Source organism: Balaenoptera acutorostrata, chromosome 9, assembly GCF_949987535.1.
Source record: "Balaenoptera acutorostrata chromosome 9, mBalAcu1.1, whole genome shotgun sequence".
Lineage (NCBI taxonomy): Eukaryota > Metazoa > Chordata > Mammalia > Artiodactyla > Balaenopteridae > Balaenoptera > Balaenoptera acutorostrata.
Window position 1 is genome coordinate 23690639 of NC_080072.1, and position 21070 is coordinate 23711708.

The 21070-nt window shown below is 43.5% G+C and overlaps 1 protein-coding gene across 2 annotated transcripts in view; it reads right to left on the reverse strand.

The window, feature by feature from the left end:
* Window positions 1-10278: 10278 nt before the first annotated feature.
* Window positions 10279-21070, reverse strand: part of PRR5L (proline rich 5 like) — an 80450-nt gene continuing 69658 nt past the window's right edge. Inside the window, exons 9-10 of one of the 2 annotated variants that reach the window (XR_009009188.1) lie at window positions 20539-21051; window positions 10279-13295 (exon numbers count right to left, since the gene is read on the reverse strand). Coding sequence is in view for 1 of the 2 variants with exons in the window: in XM_007181084.3 (XP_007181146.2) it covers window positions 20657-21051 (395 nt within the window). In the remaining variant the exon portion in view is untranslated. Of the gene's footprint in view, window positions 13296-17329; window positions 21052-21070 lie in introns of those variants that run through there. The other variant, XM_007181084.3, reaches the window with a different exon arrangement.

A 21070-nucleotide genomic window follows, 5' to 3' on the forward strand; every position in this document is an offset into this window, starting at 1 on the left:
GGGAGATCATTGGTGTACCTGAGAGGTCACCAAGCCAAGGTTGGAAGTCATAGTGATTATATCAGGACTTGGCTGGAGTGGGTGGCTTTAGTCCAACAGTTCATACCTGAGGAGGATCATGTGGAATGTATTGAAGTGGCCAGTTGTTCCGAATGGGGAGAGATGGTTTTTGTGCCACTATATGTTTGTTAAAAGCCTATAGATATTAAAGATTAAGGTGAAATGTAGTTCTCAGGGAGTCCCACAACTAGTATAGGCTCTTATGAGGAATCTGAGAGGACCCATACACCATGCTGTTTACACAAGATTGTTTAAAGTTGTCTGAGGTAGTCCTGCAACTCCAGAGAGGCCAAATCAGAGCCCCTGACCGGTGTTCAAGATCAGCCTTCATGGGGCTTCCCTGGTGGCGCAGTGGTTGAGAATCTGCCTGCTAATGCAGGGGACACGGGTTCGAGCCCTGGTCTGGGAAGATCCCACATGCCACGGAGCAGCTGGGCCCGTGAGCCACAATTGCTGAGCCTGCGCGTCTGGAGCCTGTGCCCCACGACGGGAGGGGCCGCGATAGAGAAAGGCCCGCGCACCGCGATGAAGAGCGGTCCCCGCACCGCGATGAAGAGTGGCCCCCGCTTGCCGCAACTGGAGAAAGCCCTCGCACGAACCGAAGACCCAACACAGCCAAAAAAATAAATAAATAAATAAATAAATAAATAAGAAAATCCTTTAAAAAAAAAAAAAAAAAAAAGATCAGCCTTCATGTCAAGAGGAAGCCAAGAGACCGTGCCAAAGAATGGTCTCGGTTCCGGGCAGACCCAGCAAGTGTCACTCTGACCTTTCCCTTTACTTTTCTTTCTACTCTCCTTACCCACCCCACATCCAGGCTCCTGCTCTGGTGGGTTTATTCTATAAAGTGGAACAAAAAAAGGTCATACAGGGACCCTGTTCCCAGTGCCACCATCAGCGGCACCTACCCGTCACGAGCTCACAGTTTGCTTGCTGGCAGTTTGTTCCATGGCTACTGAGCTCTCCAACCCGCTCCTGAGAATCACGGCAGCACGACCCTCTAGGTGAGGAACCCGGCACCGCTGCTGTTCCTGTGATTGTTTTCCAAAAATAAATAACTGTCGAGTTCCATGTAAAAAATAAATGGCAGTTACTCTTGTATAGAAAAAAAAAGCCTGAAGGAAATATACTAAACTTTTTGATGACTTATTTTCTTCTTTGTGCTTTCTTACATGTTTTACATTTTTTTACAATAAACATGTCCTTTTCTCGGAGAAAAAAATGTTGCCACAAAACATTCAACCCTAACAGAGAAGGAAATAGTATTTAAAAGCTTCCTGGTCAAATTTCTATTAAAAGCATGGCTGTGCATTAGGTACTGATGTGAGCCATTTCCTGCTTTGGTTATGTTATTTTTTTCTACGAACTTGGGAGCCTTAATCCAAACAAAAACAGTTTTTTGCCTCACTTCAACTTTTAGCTTCAGGTTTCCCTGAAGGAGTTGGATTAGCTGTTTCTAAGGTCCATGCCAACCATAAAATTCTGTTTTAAGAAATGAAGTGCTAACCAACAGAAAGTTGGCAATATTTACAAGAGGATTTTGCCAGTAGAAAAATTGCTTTAACTTATTTTTTTTGCTGACATAATACTTCAATTTAGTATCAATTTAGGGTCTCCTTTTAATTTGAACAATTTTTTTTAACCCCCAACATTTGGCATTTTGTAATAAACCTGCCACTTATTTTATACTGGTCGTTCATTGTGAATATAGAATAAAAGTAATGGTCAAACTATCTTTCCACATAGAAACTTTTGGTGACTTCAACTCAGAATCAACTCTTAGCTGCAAAGTGGCTCTCTTCCGTTCATTTTTCAAACCTCCTGCCCCACTCTGAAACATGCTGGTTTCACCCAGCTGGCTAACAAGTATTTGAGCTGTGTATTTATGTTTTATTAACCTTTTAACATTTATCTTTGGACATTGCCTTTAGACATTGTTAAATTAAAAATAAATTATTTTTTCTTTTTCCAGAGGTGTCCAACCCAATGTTGGATGAAACTTGCTGCAGGTCATACCCTTTGTTATTGGAAAACAAAGTCAGGATGTTATGGTAGTTTGGTAGTTTTTTACTGTCCGTTAGCGGTTGCAGCGATGACAGTTTCTGGCTATACTACAAAATGATTAAACTTTTATTGGGGGGAATAAAAATAGAATAGAAAAAAGTGAAATAGGATGAAAATTGAGGGTTTTTTCCCCTAAAAGATGGACTAACATAGAGATGTTGAATGATCTCTAGCAATTAGTTTTTGTGGCAGGTATAAAATTATAAAATTGTCCCCCATTGCTGTTTTTATACCGTAAGTCTTAGATAAACTAAGCATGTTTATGAATTATGCATGCAGTTAGAGTACATTCTCATCAGAAAGGAGCAGTTGCTTGTCATTCCTTTATCCAGGGAATCCTCAAGTCTCTGGTGACCAGAAAACATTAATTATTAGAGAGGTTTTTCTAACTTAAGGCTTTGAAATAGCTTTCCTTAATTCAGTTACTGCTGTTCTTGTTTTGCCTCAGTTAAATTCTACTCACTGTTTTATGAGAAATACCATCAGGTGTTTTTGTGATGCCTAGTTCCATAGAACCTAAGCAGTGCAGTGCCTTGAGGAAATGAAAAAGGGACAATAAATAGTCATTTGTGTTTTTCCTTTGAAATACATTTTTAAAAAATTCCCGGGTACATATATATGATAAGCTGTAGTTAGTTTCACAGTTGCTATTGTAGAGTCTGTAGAATGGATTTGGCACTTCCAAATTCCTAGTATCCAAAAAGGTGATATGATGAAATCAAATCAGATGCATCTCTGCAGATCATGATGTTCAGTCACAGCCCTCACTTTTAGTCAAAGGCAAACACCTGCAAGGAGATGCCCAGTTGCTTTGCTCAGATGTGGTCTCTCAAAGGGAGAACCTCCTCTTGATAGAGCTTTCCTGTCTCTGCTGACGAATTGCATTTATCCCAGCTTTCTCCCAGATAGATCTCAGGATAAAAGCTAAATAGAACGCCACTGGGAAGAAGGGCAGATGGATTTCTGTATTCCAAGAAAGAGATGCTATCAGTGACCCTGAGGGGAACATCAGCTGTGAGCGGCAGGGGCAAGGTTCTGTCCGTAGCTGAAACCCCAGACTTAGCACAGCGCCTGGCACACAGCACACACTCAAATATTAACAATGAACATTTAGTGAAAATACTGGTTGAGGTGCACCACTTTTTGGCAGGTTATTTGTCATGTACGTTTTCGGTAATAAGGAATAAATGTTACTTTTATTTTGCTTTTTTCCCCCAGCACTTTATTATGAAATTTTTCAAACATGCAGAATTGTTGCAAGAATTGTACAATGGCCATCTACCACCTGGAATCCACAAATAGCATTTTGTTACATTTGCCTTCTCGCTTCAGAGATGCTCCTTTTAATGAGACTTCTTAAGGTGGGTTTCTCTTTAAAAATCGCACTGCTAAGATATTGAACACCTTTAATTGAGTTGTCTTAAGCTCCTCGGGGAAACATATTTGCATTATAGCTGAAATTGTAGTCTGTCCTTTAAGCTAGTTTTAAAATTGTAAATCTGTCATGCTGAATTTCAATCTTATTTATTTTGCCTGAAGGGATGTTTTTTATAATAGAATTATTTGAAAGTCCTTGATCAATTGTACAGAATATTCTAATGTTATTTCCACACTTGATTAATTATCCAATTAATTTCTCTGGTGAGAGTGCAATTTTGGCCCCATTTTGCTTATACAGCGTTCCAGGATTATGTTCCCAGAGGGCTTAAAGAGGCAGGGTAATTTAGCGTATAAACCAGTAAATTAGGAGCTAAGAGATTTAGATTTTATTCCTGACTGACCACAGGCAAATCACTTCTCTTCGTGTCCATTTATCTACTTGTAAAGTGGGGACTAGAATTTGAAATTTAGATATTATTAAGTAATGGGTAACATTTATTAATGCTTGGATCTATTAAGAAAGACACTTGACTTAAAGAAAAGAAAAACTACACTGTGAATCCGGGGAGGCTCTCATAATTCTCTAACTGTATGACAAGCTACGGAATGAACTCTGACTTTTGAAAAGTTGAAGCATGGGAAATGGTCAAAGTGTCTTATCAAAAACCCGCTGTTGCTTAGAACTTACTATTGCCACAGAATTTGTGTTTTCCTAATCCATCTGAACTCTGAAAATAATGTGTTTTGTGGGGGGGTGGGTGGTGGTGAATACAAAGATGGGAGGAGGCAGACATTCAACACAGAAAGATAGAAAATCAGTGTTCAGTTTAAGAACAGGTTGTGTGGAAGGGCCAGGCTTAACGCAGTCGTCCCGATTCACTGCCACACCCTCCTCTGCTCCCCGAGCATCAACCCACACCGCACACAGCACCAGCCCTGCTCCTGCCAGCCCGGCCTCAGGTGGCCTCCATCAGGTCGATGGTCTGTTCTCCATTTAGCAGATAAGTGTGCTCTGTTCTTTCTAAGCCCAGGTGATGAATGTAGATTCACGTTTATCTCCAAAGGCACTTAGAGTTTTTACCTTAGATAGCATCTTAGTGGTTACAAAGATATGACCAAAACAGTGCTCCTTGATTGGGATCTTGTTGAATATTAATTTAGATGAAAACAAATGCCAGACTGACACACCTAACCCCTCCTGTCTATTGTTATAATGCAGCTTATCTAGTGTGGAGACAATGCTTATTCTTCACAGTCATTGGTTACAATATTAGAATTTTCTTAAATGAAAGGAAATTGGTTAGTGGTTACTTCATAGCAATTTTGGGGAACAGTTTAAGTTTTGCTTATGATTTTCAGAGGCATAAGCAAGAAGTGACTCAGGTCAAGTTAGCCTTGCTTGTCTTGCAAAATAAGCTAAATTAAGCTTTTCTTGTATGACCAAACTGGTTGTGTCTGCTCAGGGAGTTTTCAAGTGTGGTCTTCATTTGTGTTTAACAACGCATCTGTCTTCTAATCCATTCTTACGGATGTCTGTTACGCTGTTGTCACATTTTCAAAATTAACTTTTGTAATTAAGGGACCAGCAGGAGTAGGATTGCTTTCTAAAGTGACAGCTGTAGCCGTGGCAGAAAATGATGCATAATCACAAAATGTTTGCTTGGTCTGGGGAGGGATTTGTACATTTTAATATAAAAGTGGGTCAGCAAGTCTGATCTTCACAGAATTTATACTGCTGAAAGATAAATAATAAAACTGCACTGAAAAGTAGATCTCAAAATCCTGAAAAATAATCCTTCCCCTCCTTACCCCACCTTCCTCCTGGCTGCTCTATCCTGACTGGCAGGGGTTGATGTAAAAATGGTGAGCTTCTGTCTGAGGAGGTCTGGCCTCTTTGTCTCAATCCCAGGTTCCTTTCCCCCGGCTGGTCATTGCTCTTGAGGTGTCTAGCTAAAGTAGATGAAGCCCCACCAAAAGTGCTTAAAGATGGTAACTAGTCGTTCCCTTTAGACTAGTTAGGAGCCTGAAAGTAAAATTTTTTCCAATCTAATCTGAAATTCCTTTGGAGCCATTGTGAAAGAAGAGGAAAGAAGCCAGCCAGGTTTACTGAATACAACTAGACCGATAGAACAGAAATCGACTGTTTATTAATGCTTTTAGGATCAGTTTCGCAATCTTTTTTTTCTCACTACCCACAGTAAATTAGATAGATAGAGATAAATGAATAAATAATATGTACACCAACTCACCTGACATGAAAGGTTTCTGAAACACTTGCTTTTACTACACCTGATCCGTTCTGGCATTTTCTGTTCTTTCTTCACTTTTAAAATGTAGCCCCCAGAACACAAACGACTTTAACAGAATGCAGCTTGCCTCATGAGTCAAGATCTGAGGGTTTTAAATAGCCCAGAAGGCTAGAGGCCAAATTCATTCACACACACACACACACACACACACACACACACACGCACACAAGTGTCCACTGGGGTTAGCGGGGCCTTCCAGCCTGTGCCTTGCTCTTGTTCCATCCATCCCAACCCTGCAGCCTCGCCTCTCAGGGCCTGGTCCTGTTGCTCCTGCCTCTCTCTCCTTCTCTTAGCCTGAGGGAACCTCATGGTTCCGTAGAAGGAAAGCTCCATTTCCTGTTTCTCCAAGATTCAGGTCCTCTCCTGCTCCACTGCTCCTCTAAATTCTTCTATGGACTGAAGCTTTAGTAAAACAAAACCCAGAAAGATTTACAGAATCCTTAGTTGTTTCGTTTTGTTTTGCTTTTGCCATATACCTCCCTCCCCTGAGGCAAAGAGGTGGCATGCTACCTGAAAGAGGCAGGTGGGGTACGGGGAGAGGAGGGGAGGATTTCTTAATATCTCAAAGAGTTGCTGGCAACACTGAGTGTCTTCTGAATCAGACTATGAGCTTTCAAGGAAAGGAATCAGATGGGAATCAGAGATCTCTAATATGATCCTGGCCTTTGTTAAAGGATAATTTTCAAAAAAGAGTCAAATTACGGTTCTCATACAGATATCAAATGAGCATGTGTTAAAGATTTTCTGTAACTCTTAATGAGGGAATCAGGCAGATGCTATAACCGTCCAAATGAGAACCCAAAGAACAGACACACCTAGAGACCAGGAATATTTACATGAATGTCCAAATGGAAGCAAACCCAGCTTCTTCCTTGGTGTGGGGCGGAGGGGGGCAAGTCAAGCAAATCTCTCCCCACAGGACATAATTTCTGTTTCTAGAAACAAGAATCATTTTGCATTGCTCTCGGTTATCTACAGGACAGAGCTGTAAAGTAGCTTCCTTAGAATGAGACTCTGATAACCGTGAAGGGTGTGCTTTGGACTAGACAATGCATAGTGTTCCATCAAAGCACAAAATGCCCCTGCACCCTGCACTAACAGGAATTCCCTGCAGTGTGTGAATGATGATTAAACACATCTGTGGGGCCCATGCCTGCCTAGAATTGGACGACTCCAGCTGGTGTGAGATGACAGCGGGTTCTAGCTCCTACAAAACTCCAAACTGGAAGACAGGCCTGCGTAGAGCAAAGCCCGCTGGAGCCTCATTTGGCAGTAGGGGGCAGCAGAGCCTCATCCCTAAAGCAAGCAACCTTCAGGAGGAAATCTGGAAAACAGGATTAGCCTGGAGTCCTTGCACTTTTAAGGAGTCCATAAATTCCCCTAGATTATATGCAAATAGGTGTACTTTGTGGCTTTTTAGGGGAAGAGAGTCCTTAATTTTTTTTGCTTTAAGTCTGATGAATGCTACAAAGCACTTTCCCCCATATTAGAAATTACACGCCCCAGCTATCATATTCACAGTTTGGTTGCCAAATTAGCTTCAAATTAGAAACACCTGAGGAATTATTAGGTCGACCCATACAAAATCACCTTTTTTGTAAGGTCGATAAAGAGTTGAGTATCAGCAATTTCTCGAGGTTCAACTTATGTATTCAGATTCCTGGTCACCCCCACTCCTCTGCCCCTGTTCTGATACAGCCAATGCGTGGATGAACATTTGAGATCAACTGCCATCTCCAAGTTGAAGTTTAGGAAAATGGACTGTTGGACTCCAGCACATCCCAAGGCCTCAACCTTTAACCCCGGTCATCTCTGTCCTCGCTGAACAGTGAGAATCAAGTCAGCATTAGTACCATCGCCACCACACAGTTCACCGGGGGCTTTCACAAGGTGTCTGGTCTGAGGACCATCAGCCTCAGAATCTTCTGGGGTGCTTATTAAAATGCATATCATTGGGTCCTGGCCAAACCCCCAGAATTAGACTTTTTGAGCGGTGGGCTGGGGAATCTGCATTCTAAACAGGCTCTCCAGGTGACTCTTCACAGGAGATGGAAGGAGAGCGTATGATCTGAGGCCTACCAGCTCAATCAAAGTATAATTGTTAAGATGGTAAAATCATGGCTCTCATTCAAATATAGAATATGTCAAAGGTTTTGTTCAGCTCATTAATTTATGACGGAACCATTAGATGGTAAAGCTGATTCCAAGAGCATCTGGGTAAAAAGAGTTTATGTAATCTACCAGGAAAAGCATTTTCAAAACAACAGAAAAAGAATGTTAGAATAAAATGGCTAGGTTACAGAAGAAACTGGTTAATGTCTTGCAAGCTAATAAAGCCATAAGCTTTGGGGTTATCTTTCCTACCAAATAGAAAAATACAAATTAACATGTAACTTTGCAGTATCTGGGCTATGATCAAATAATAAATAGCAAAGTCAAACAGAGAAATATTCTCCCAGAAAATTAAATAATCCTCAGGCAACTTGTTAAATAATTCCCCAGTGTGACTCTGAAAGGACATACAGCCCAACTTTTTGCCTTATTTTCAAGTTTCAGTTAATTCTTTCTTGCAGTGAATAAAGACAGCTGAACATAGAACGTGTGGACTCCACACCTCTGGGTGAAAAAATTCAGGCTGGAGCAGATATATTCAAAAACAAGAACCAGTTAATTCAAGAGAGGAGGAAACTGACAGATACTCAGAATTCATGTGTAACCTCCTTGGATTTATTTTATTTATTTATTTATTTATTTATTTTAAACACTAGCTACAATCACTTCCTCCTGCTTTGAAAGTGATTTGTCATTTTTGTAGTTACTTGGCTTACGAACTAGTCATTCCCTAATAATTTCTCTTAGAAGTTTATCTTATAAGTTGGCTGAGGTTTTCAACATTGTTCTTTTGTTTTTCATCTAAAATTTCAGGTACTTAATTTTTTTAAACATCAGAAATATCCTCTGATTTTTATGAAACAGTTGTCCATCTGGGAGATTAAACTTTGACCATTAAGAAACATGAACTGAAATAGAAAAACCATGGGTCCCAATCCAACCTCAATATTTTCTCATAACTTTTTTTTTTGCCTTTAGAGAGAGAGTTTAGGAATGAATCTCTCTGTTCTAGATAAACATATGAAGTTCAGCAACTTCTTCATTTCAGTTCAGTTCAGTTCCTTCTACTAATTTCAAGTAAAATTAAAATTTGGTAGTTCTTGTAAAGTAGTCTTTCAACGGTTTATCTCCAAGTGAGATTACAGATTTTTTTCTTTTTTGTACTTTTCTGTGTTTTTCCTTTTTCTAAACCATGTCTTTTTTATTAAATTAATTTTATTTTTAAAAACTCACTTCATTGATCAAATTTGCCACTCTAAGTTATTGATATAACAGCATCTACCATTTATTGGCTCTTTAAATTTTGGAAAAAAGTTTTATTTTAAAATAACTTAATTGAGATATGTTTTACTTATCACAAACCCTACCAGTTTCTAGATATTTACACAGCAATATTCATAGCAGTATTATTCACAATAGTCAAAAGATGGAAATAACACAAATGTCCATTAAGGGATTAATGAATAAACAAAATGTGCTACATACATACACTGGAATATTTCTCAGCCTTAAAAAGGAAGGACATTTTGACACATGCTACAACATAGATGAACTTTGAAAACATTATCCTGAGCAAAATAAGCCAGTCACAAAAGGACAAAGATTGTATGATTCCACTTACATCAGGAGCCTAGAACAGTCAAATTCATAGAGATAGAAAGTAGAGTGGTGGCTGCCAGGGGCTGGGGGAGGGAAACGGGGAATAATTGTTTAATGGGGACAGAGTTTCAGCTGGGGAAGATGAAAATGGTCCGGAGATGGATGCTGGTGATGGTTGTACAACAGTGTGAAGGTACTTAATGCCACTGATCTATACACCTAAAAAAGATTAAAATAACAAACTTTATGTATATTTTACCACAATAAAAAAAAAAAGAAAAATGCAATTTCAGGTGTGCAGTTCAAACGACTTTTAGTAACTTTACCAAGTGGTGCAACCATCATCATAAATCAGTTTTAGGACATTTTCCTCCCTGCAGTAAGACCCCTGATGCCCATTTATCGTTAATCCCCACTCCGATTCCCCACCCCAGGCAACCATTAATCTGCCTTCTGTCTCTATAAATGTGCCTTTTCTGGACATTTCATATAAATGAAATCATACAGTGTATGGTCTCCTATGTCTGTCTCTTTCACTTAGCATGACATTTTTGAAGTCTGTCCATGATGTAGCATGTGTCAGTAGTTTATTCCTTTTTTGTTGCCAAGTAGAACTTCACTGTGTGGATATATCTCGTTTTGTCTCGCCATTCATCAATCGACAGATGTTTTGGTTTACAGTTTTTGGCCATTACACAGAAGGCTGCTATGAACACTCATGATTTTACCTAACCCGGAGACAGCCTGGACCTTTTCTATGCCATCTGTATGCATGCATGTGTGTGTATGTTAAGTATGTGTATATGTGTGTATATGTGTGTGCATGCACATACATATGTTTTTTTTTCTCTAATTTTGCAAGGTAGGCATAATTAGTTGCATTTTGTGGAAGAAAAGAGAGGTTAAGGAATTTGTCAAAGGTCACCAGCTAGTTTTGCTGGGCATAGAAAAAGGTCTGTCTGCAGTGGAGCAGGACAGAGGAGAAAGAGAATGAAACTACAGATAGTAGCCCTGGTTTCCCTGTGGAGTTAATTCTCTTCCTGTGCTCACCGGCTCTCTGGGGGCAATTTGGGGGGCCGAGCCTCAGGGCAGCTCTCTCACACTGGTGGGGAGCCTCAAGAGGGAATTTCCCTCCAGTGCAACAACTTCCCTGTGGAAAATCGGGGGCTTTGAGGGGCCACCCAGCAAGCTCTCACTTTTCTCAATGACTGTAATTTGGTTTAGTAATTTAGATTACATTTTCCAAAGAGTGGAAGAAGAGTTTATCATAGTGGTTAAAAGCAAGGCCTCTGGAGCTGGACTACCCTAGGTCCACATTCTGGTGTGGCCCCTTATTAGCTCTGCCACCCATCCTCCCCTCCAGGCATCTTAGCATCTGGGGGAAGACCAGTGCTAGAATTGAGTTGGGAAGGATTATCTGGGGTTTTCCTGCTCTGGTTCCCACTACCCACATATGCATGGATTCAGAGACGAGTCTCTCCTTTACCGTGAGAACTGCTGAACCTCCCCTTAAATTCCAAGGGAAGGATTTAACAGAGTTAAATCTGAAACCCTGGGAGATGGCACTCCTTAGCAGCAGCCTATTGACTGAATCAAGGATGGATACATGATTCTTGAACTAGACCAGATTCTTGAGAATTTGGACTGAGAAATTCAAAGAAGTCAGGCCACAGTAGTCCATGAACTGGAAGGTCTCTGTACCTTTCAGGGATCATGTGCATAGAAGAGAAGAACATTTATACAGAATGTGTGTGTGCGTGTAAGAGTCGAACAGACTATCTTAGGATCTTAGTTCTTGAAGGGTTCCCAGTCCAGAATTCCAGGAATCCCCACAGAATTATCTTCCCCTTAGGTTACAATGTACTCCTGTGCTTTCAGGGGCCTCTCCAACTGGTTCAAGCGAGCATACCACAAGCAATATGGTGCTTAGAAAGCAGAGCAGTGATTAAAATCTCTTTGGCAAGAGGTCAGACCAAACTAGATTTAAATCTTGTCTCTCTGATTTTCTGGTTACGTGATCTTAGGAAAATTGCTCAATCCTCTGAGTTTCAATTTCCTCATCTAATGAGGATGATACATTTTACTTCATAAAATTTCTCAGAGGATTACACAAAACAACGAATGTAAAATACTTAGGCTGGTGCATGGCATATAGTTGGTGACCAATAAATGATAACTTACGTATTATAATATATATCTTTCTTTTGAATTGACCTTTTATCATTATGAAATTTGCACGATTCTAAATTAGCAAGGCCAAATTTCTTTTGCTAACATTTATGTGGTATATGCTTCCAACCTTTTATTTTCAATCATTCTCTGTTCTAAGATTTAAAGTGTGTCTCTTATAAACAGCATATTGTTACTTTTTAATCTGGTCTGACCTTCTCTGCCTTTTCATTGGCGTGTTTAGTTCATTTACATTTGATGTAATTTCTGATATCATTGTAGTTTAGTCTACCATCTTGCTACTGGGCATGACCCTTACTCCCAGAATGTGGCCTTTCTTGGGCCTCAACCAAAAGCGTAGGATGTTTGCCAAAGCCCCTCCACTTTGGTGGGACTTGAACCTCTGTCTCCTCAGCATTCTGTAAGAGCTGAAATCTGTTCAGCTCTTTAGGGTCCCAGAGTTGCTGTTTTCTGCTGGGTTTCTTGGAGTTCTCACTGCATGCTCAACTTAGGAGTGAGCCAACAACTTGAGGGGACCTAGTATGCAGATTTCCCATTTAGTCCTCTCCATCATTCTCCCTTCAAGTTCCAGCTACTCTGGCAACGTGAACCTCTGATCTCAGCACAGTAAGACTGCTGCTTGCTGCTGTCACCCACTCCCTCTCACTCCCACCTCTATCAGTGAGTTTGGGAAAAACCCTTTGGAAAAACCAGGATGAATGTGAAGTTTTGCCTCATTTGTTTCCCTTCTCTTAGGGATCATAGCAGTTCAGATCCTGCCTGCACTGGGTGCTCTCCAGTTCCTTTGAACAGTTGCTTTATATATTTTATCCAGGTTTTATAATTATTTTGGCAAAAAGATTCATCTGATACAAGCCATTCCCCTATGGCCAGAACCAGAAGCTGTATGTTATTTCCACCTATTGAGCCCTTCTTCTCAAAAATGCCTTGGAGTGGGCAGCAAAAGTTTCTGTTGGCAGGCAATTGACTTGATCCTAGTTCAGTTTACAGAGAATGGAATGACCTCATAACTTGGACCCCAGACAAAGCTATCTGAGATATATAACTGATATCAGACTGAAGTTAGGTATTTGTTAAAAGTTATGTGTTCCTGAGAAGATGAAAGAATTCAGGAGACTGTTAGGTTCAAGATATTTACATTGCTTAGTATTCTTCTCAAAGGTAATTAGACTTAGGCCAGAAAAACCAGGGAAATTAAGAACCAATTTAATGAGTGACTTGGTGAGAAGGGCATACTTCTGAAGGTAGACTGAAGAAGTAGGCAATTGTCTTATACTTCTTTTAGGTTTTGAAGTCATTGACTAAACAATCATAAATAGCACCCAGTGTCTCTTGGGGATGCTGACAAGAATCTAGTACACTTTGCTCATCATTTCAAGAATGCTGAGGAACAATCACCAAAATTACTTGAAATACTACGGTTTCCTTAGGTGGAGGTGAGAAGAATCACTCCGAATGTCTGCAGGTCTGAGTCTCACGTCCAAAGGAAATTTCTGGTAATGCGTAACCTTGGTTAACTGGGATGGTTACTGTCTTCTTTAGCAGGTGTGTAGTTTTCAACCCTGGTTCATCAGTCTGGGTCTAGGCAGGGGCAAAAGCCACATCCATCATTTTAACAGAGAGCATTTAATAGAAAGAATTATCAATCAGGTATTGAACAAGTAAAAGGGCAAAGAGTGGACACCGAGGAATCACAGAAGTAACTGCAGGAGGCAACGACCACCCTTAGAAGGAAGAGCTGGGGATGACTGAGATGTAAAGGGTTGGAGGATGGCCGCTGAGAGCTGGGCTGCAGACGTCTGAGGGGGGGCCCAGGCCAGCGGTGCTGCTGTCTCTGAGCAGGAATGTTGAGGCGGGTTCTGGGGGGGAGGAAAACCTGCAAACTGGAGGTAGCTACTGCCACCGGACCCAACTGTCAGTGCAACGCTGACAGGACCGGAAGCGGAGACTCCACCAGCCTCCCAGGCTCCCTCTAGCGGCCCCCACTGGCAGAGCTAACAGGGACCCAGCTAGCAATCAGATGTGTGATGTGCAGGATCCCAGCCCCAGAGTCCCCAAATATAGAAAAGTCTCGAGGCTGAGACAAGAGCTTAACAACCACCACACCAGGAAGATTGAGGCTTAAGTGGAGAAAGATTTAAAGGAAACAAAACTATAATATTTTTATGTTAGAAAGCAAACTGCATATTTGGTATTTTAGACACGTGATATTTAAGAGAATAAGGTCCGTTAGAATGACAGTTTTATAATTCCACTTTAAAATGTATAATTGAGTAATTAATTTAGACTTGCGATTTTTTTATGGTGACATCTAAAAGTTTAAGTAGAGTATGAAAACATTTAAAGTTTCCCTTATTTATAAGTTTAATTTATTAGTTTCTATAAGAATTTAGGATTGGGGAACATTTTGCATGCTGTCAGAAAAACTGAAGTACTTTAAAAAGAAATTAATATATTAAATTTATAAATGCATTTAAAAGCGTTTCAAGTGCTGAGCTAAGCTTGTAAATAGGACCAAGCATTCTGCAGAAGGCTCCTCCAAAGTTATTGCTACAATCTGCTAGACTTATAAATAGAATACTAAAATTTGTAGGATAATAAAATTAAAAGCCTGAAAAAGTTTAACTTGTATCTTAAATTGAATATTGATTCTAAAGACAAAATTATTCATTGTATTACTTATTAAATGATTACTAATTATTAAACTTATTACAATAGTATTTTAAAGCCAAAATTAAACTCATTAATAAAAATATCCATTGAAATCTTTCCTACATAAGAAATCCACTTTCCTGGGCCCCCCTCCCCACTCTCTGCTCTCAGGTTTTCTAGAAATAGCTAGAGAAGACCAAAAGAGGCAGCTTTGTTTCTCTGCTTTTCTGGAAACCCTGAAACCAACTCACCTTGCAGCAGGCAAAGGAGACTATGCCCCTGGCTTATCTGTTTTGCTTTCTCATTTTCTAAAGGTGGGATACCCCCATGGAATAGATAGGGATGACCACTGGATTTGAGGTGAAAGAACCTGGGGTTGAGTCCCAGCTCCACCGCTTAAAGAACCCAAGCCTCAGTTTCCCCATCTGCAAAATGAGGGGACACCTGCCTTGCAAGGTTGCCACGAGGATCAGCACGGTGCGGGGCACACCAGGGTGGCAGCATTGGAACCTCCCCTGTGCTGGATCCTGAGGGCAGGGGGCTTAGGACAAGGAGGTTCTTGCCTGAGCACAGGGGCCTAGGCCGCTCCCTCTTACTTTGTGGCAGGAGGGTTTCTTCAAGGAGATGGCCCTGCGACAAGCAAGGGCTTTCTCTCTCCCTCAGGCACAAGGTCCAGGCTCCAAAGGAATTTCTCACCGCAGACAGAAAGGGGAAAGGCCAAGAAAGAGGTGGCTGGCTCAGGAGCAAGGTAGCAGCCCTGTGGACAGAGGTAGCTGTCAGCACGGCCACGGCAGCCACTGGCTGGAGCGGGAGGGGGCAGGGATACAGGGACGGACTCAGACCTGCCTCCAGCCCCTGCCTTGCTCACAGGGTCACCTGGCCGCGCAGCCTCAGTTGGAACATCCCTAGAGAGCATCATGGGGAAGGTCCCCACGGAGGAAGAAAGGAAAGGGGATGAAGGTGCTTTCTATAAATACCTGGGAGGGAGGGGGTAGAGATCAGAATTATCACCACCCCCATTAATTCATTCAATGCGCAAGACTTGGATCTCTCTCTATGGCTAGGCTCCAGGCATGCAAACAGAAATCCTACACATCCTCACCTTCCCAGGGCAGTACCTGAGAGTGTGCAGAGGCTTCTACCTGGATGAGGGAGAAGGAGCAGCAGGGGCACGGCGGAGGGTGTGGAGGTGGAAGGCAGCTTCCTGGGATAACGGACAGTCAGGGAGCAATGAAGGAGGCGGGAAAGGCAGGTGGGGATCAGCTCGGGGAGTCAAGTTCAGGTGTGTGCATTTTATTGGAAGCCAGGGAGAAGTTTTAAGCAGGGACTGCATTTTAGAAAGATCAGTTGGGGGGTGTCCATAGGGTGAAATGGAATCTGGAGACCAGTACAGGGAGTACCAACCAAGTCATAGAAGTGAATTCAAGGGATGATGTGGGCCTGACAGGCATATGAGATGGGAAATGAGATTTGAGTGAGGGACTCCAGAATCATGGTCACCATGGGAGTCTGGGCCAGTGGGTAGAAATCAGGCTTAAAGGCCCCTGGGCTAGGCAGGCCAGTCTCCCTGGGGACCAGCACCCATCCGCTCGATGCAGCCTCATCTTCTCGGGGTCCCCAGCATACCAGGTGGCTGGCCTTTCTCCCACTGAGACATCAGCAGAGGGGGCAGGAGAGGCCTTGCCCACAGAAATCTTGAGATAAAGATTATCCAGGTGGGCCCAATGGAATCACAAGTGTCTTTAAAAGTGGAAGAGGGAGGGGCTTCCCTGGTGGTGCAGTGGTTGAGAATCTGCCTGCCAATGCAGGGGACACGGGTTCGAGCCGTGGTCTGGGAAGATCCCACATGCCGCGGAGCAACTAGGCCCGTGAGCCACAACTACTGAGCCTGCGTGTCTGGAGCCTGTGCCCCGCAACAAGAGAGGCCGCGACAGTGAAAGGCCCGTGCACCGCGATGAAGAGTGACCCCTGCTTGCCGCAACTAGAGAAAGCCCTCGCACAGAAACGAAGACCCAACACAGCCAAAAATAAATAAATTAATTAATTAATTTAAAAAAAAAGTGGAAGAGGGAGGCAGAATGGAGGCTGGCATGAGGGATTCAACCCATTGTTGCTGGTGTTGAAGATGTAGAGGCCACGAGCCAAGGAATATGGGTGGCCCCTAGAAGCAGGCGAAGGCGAGGAAATGGACTCTCCCGCAGAGCCTCCAGAAAGGAATGCAGCCCTGCCAACACCTTGACTTTTAGCCCAGTGAGACCCAGGTCAGACTTCCAGCCTACACAACTGTGAGATTATAAGTGTTCGCTGTTTTAAGCCACTTATTCGTGGTAATTTATTACGGCAGCAAGCAGGAACAAAAGCAGGTTGTAAAGCTGGCTCCAATTTTAGAGAGACCTTCTCTAGCCACCTGACCTGGGGTCACCTTCACATCACCCTCTAGTCACTGCATCTTGCCATTTTATGTCATCCAGTGTTGTTCATTTTTTGAAATGCCTGTGTTGACCTGATTGCCAGCCTTCCCGCATTCAGTGGTAAGCTCCAAGAGAGCAGGCACGTAGGTTATCTATCCATCACTGCATCCTCAGCGCCTACAAAGCAGTGGCAGTTCCACAAATGTTTGGCTGGAAGATGAGTGGCTGGCTGAGTGAATACAGGTGGTGTGCCAATGGCATGAAATCTACCAAGGCGGAACGCTCAGTGTTCATAGTTCATACTTCCAGCCTCTGAAGGCCCAATAAAAAAATGTGAACGCTCTCCTTGACCTCCTCCAGGATCTTCAATCAGTTCAGGTCACACCTCTCTGAAGCCTCTTACAAAGCCTTCAGAGGTCTCAAGCTAACACTGCTGCAGCCCTCCCAGGAAAATACTGGGTTGGCCAAAAAGTTCGTTCGGGTTCTCCATAGGCGCGAATGGAAAAACCCGAATGAACTTTTTGGCCAACCCAATATACGTGGAGAGCAAAATATTACAAATTGCCTCTGCGGGATATATGTATATGTATAACCGATTCACTTTACTGTACACCTGAAACTAACACAACATTGTAAATCAGCTATACTCCAATAAAAATTTTAAAAATAAATAAATAAATTGCCTCTGCCCAACAGAACCGAAGGGGCATATACGAGGAGATGGTTCACGAGTAAATACGGTAAGTGCTCCCTCCAGGTCAAACACTCAGGAAAGAGACCAAGCTGGCTTCAGAAGAGGCCTTGCCTTCTCAGACTTTGTTCGGTGTTTTCCAAGCTCCTTTGCAGACAGGCTGTTCCTCCAGGAAATGACTTGCCAATCCAGACAAGGATGGCAAGCCAAGCCCAGGGGAGACTGGCTGAGGTCAGGCTGCTGCCTAACCCTGCGGTGGGGGCAACAGGAAACGGAACATAGCGCCAGGGAAGGCAGGCTCCTCACACAGGGAGTGTGAGGACAGGAGGCAGAAAACATCTAACGGACGCTCTGCGCTTGCAAATTCAATCAAGACACGCAGCCTGGGAACAGGGCAGCATGTACAAAATGATGTTTATTGACTCCATTTTGGAAACAGACAGCATGAAAGGCTTTTGGTTTCTGAGCCCACTCGGAGTTTAAGAGTCGTGATCATTTCCTGTCATTAAACCTCAGCCACCGGAAGATGCTAACTTAAATAACGAAAACTAATCACCTTGTGAAGGGGAGAAAAAGTGGTTAAAAACACTACGGTTGGACTTCCCTGGTGGCGCAGTGGTTAAGAATCCGCCTGCCAATGCAGGGGACACGGGTTCAAGCCCTGGTCTGGGAAGATCCCACATGCCGTGCAGCAACTAAGCCCGTGTGCCACAGCTACTGAGCCTGCATGCCACAACTATTGAAACCGGCGCACCTAGAGCCCGTGCTCCGCAACAAGAGAAGCCACTGCAATGAGAAGCCCGCACACCGCAACAAAGATTAGCCCCCGCTCGCCACAACTAGAGAAAGCCCATGCGCAGCAACAAAGACCCAACGCAGCCAAAAATAATAATAAAATTTTTTAAAAAAACAAAAAAACAAAAAACAACACTACAGTTGTCGCTCTTGCAATAGCTCTGATGGCTAGAATGCTCATAGACATCAGCACAATTTTTATATGTACAGTGTGAAATACTGTACAAATATCAGGTGTGTACATCAAAGGTAAAGTTGTAAGCTGGCTAACATTCATTAGCAATTAAGTACACTGGGTCTGTACTGACACTCCCATTCTCAACCTAAGAGCTTACATATTTAACTGATGACTGCTGTCCCCATCAGGGGCATTTAGTGTGTGGAAAAAGCATTTAAAGACATATATCATTCAGGTTGTAAACTAAAAAAGCAAACCCAAGCATGACTAATTATTTTGCCTGGATCAATAAATACTAGTCCCAAGTGCTAAGTGTACCAATAAGGACAGAAGCCATCAGTTAAATAAATCATCATGTTGTTACCTACTGATACCTGTTAGTGAATTTGTGGACTTTATCCAACGCATACACAGATTATTTTTTTGTTTGAAATTCTCAGAAGATCTCCTTTGGACATTTCTCTTCCATCAATCTCTTAAAAGGATGAAAACGAAACCACTTTTTAAACAAAATTTCCAGATCAAAAGCCATCAAAAGCATGACTCTAGCTAGTCATATTTCAAATCTTCACCCAGAAGGGAAATGCTGTCAAGGCTTAGATGAGCTTAGAAGGTTTCCTCCTCTGCTGGCAGCTTAAACTGTCCTCATTCTCTCCCGGCCACCTCCTGCCATATTGGAAGCCAAACTGGCTCATGTCTCTGACATTTCATAAACAAAGTTTCCAAAGATTAACAGGATACCTAGAAGGTGCCAGAAGGTCCCAGGGGCCTTCTCTTTTTTCTGGAGCTGTTATCAGCGGGGCCAACAGGCAAATACAAAAAGAACAGGGAGGTCAAAGGAGATAAAAAGCCCAGACCTGGATGGAGGGAGGAGTGCTGAGGATATATATAGCACAGTACCAAAGCCTGCTGCCCCAAAAAACATTTCAAGGCCCCACAGGTTATACATTCCAGGCACTTCTTTAATCACAGGGAATGGACATCTCTCCAAAAGGTCCTGCCCACATCTTTCCCAGCTCCCTGCACTATAGAGCGCTGAGACATCCCATTTGCTAGAACTCTCTGCTCATGAGGCAAGCTGAGTCTCTCTATCTCAATGCAGCTTTTCCTATAAACCACAACACTCACAAACACAGGCCACACTGGATTCAAGTCCAGCTGCTTCCAGAGCTCTGCGGCCTCTGAGCCCTGCCCACCACGGATCACTTTCACCCTGGACCACTTCCAGTCTCCTTTCCTAGGGGGTTTGCTATTTTTCAGTTTGAAGACACACCCCATTGGAAATGAGCGGTGCAAGATCCTACGTGCAAATACTTGCAAGCAATTTATTTTTGAAACGATGCACATTTAAAAAATTCAAGTCAAATCCAGGAACAGACTGGTTGGTTGGTATCAGCTGGCCCCTTCCGCACAATAGGAAAAGGGACGGTTTCTGAAATGAGAAAGGGAGGAAGGCACCAGCTACTCCACCGGGAAGGTTAGTTCCTTGAGTCGGGGAGGAAGCCTGAGAGGGGAATGCTGAGGCTTAATCAAAGACGGGGTTCCTCCAGCACTGTGGCCCTCCTGGGCCAAAAGCCAAAGGCAGCACATAGGGTCTGGATATAGGTGAGGATGGACCCTCACCCACCAGTGGGGCCACTCTTTCCCAGTAATTCTGAAACTGAAATGAAAGCTGCATTCCCAGAGTCAGGCTTTGGAAGGGCTGCAGTCTACTTTTACTCCACACAAGACGGAGAGAAGAGGTACCTCTCTACTGCCTCTTTTCACCCATCGGCCTCTGTATCACAAGGACCCTCAAGGGGAACTCCACATGCTAACACATCCTTGCTGGCTGTGTGTGTGGGTCGGACAACTTCCTGCTATAGGAACGCCAGGGGCACTGCGATAAAGGGCTGGGAGGATCAGATAGTCCAATATCTGAGGGGAAAAGCCCAGAGAGGAGGATTTGAGTTGAGTCAGGCAGGCAAGGCTGAAAGTCAGAAGGTGAACATTAGGCAGTTGGATCTGTGTGGCCGCCAAGAGGTAGGTGGTCACAGTCCCAAAAATGGAGAGGCTCACGGCGGGGATTTGCCCTAGGGCGCTCAGACTAGCCTGTACCTGGAAAGGCATAAGGCGGCATTGCCCAAAAGAAGAGCTCCACTCGGCGGTCCTCGGCGATGAAGCCGCCCTCATCCTGGTGGCCAGGCAGGAGCTGGGAGGTCCCAGAGGCGGGCATTCAGCTGAGGGATGCACAGTTCAGCTCTGAGTCCTCCTGGCTGCCCGCTGCCACCTGCTCCGGCTCGTCGGGGCTGTCAGTGATGTTGGGCTCACTGGAGCACTGCCGGTGGGGCGGCGGGAAGCTGGGTGGCAGAAGCAGGCACTTGTCCTCGCCGCCAGGCTCCTCCCCTAAGCCCGAGTGCATCCTGGTGGCCATGGCCAGCAGCTGGATGTCCGAGTGGGCATTGGCCACCGTGTGTCGCCGGACACTGCCACACTTCTCTAGGTAGGCCTCCCCCTCTTGCTCCGTCAGAGGGGTCAGGGCCATCTCGTTTAGGGGCCGGCTGACGGTGGTCATCGGGCAGGCGTAGTTCAAGAGCGTGACCTTGGGCCGGGCCCTGGAGTGGCGCCTGGCTGCAAGAGAAAGACCAGC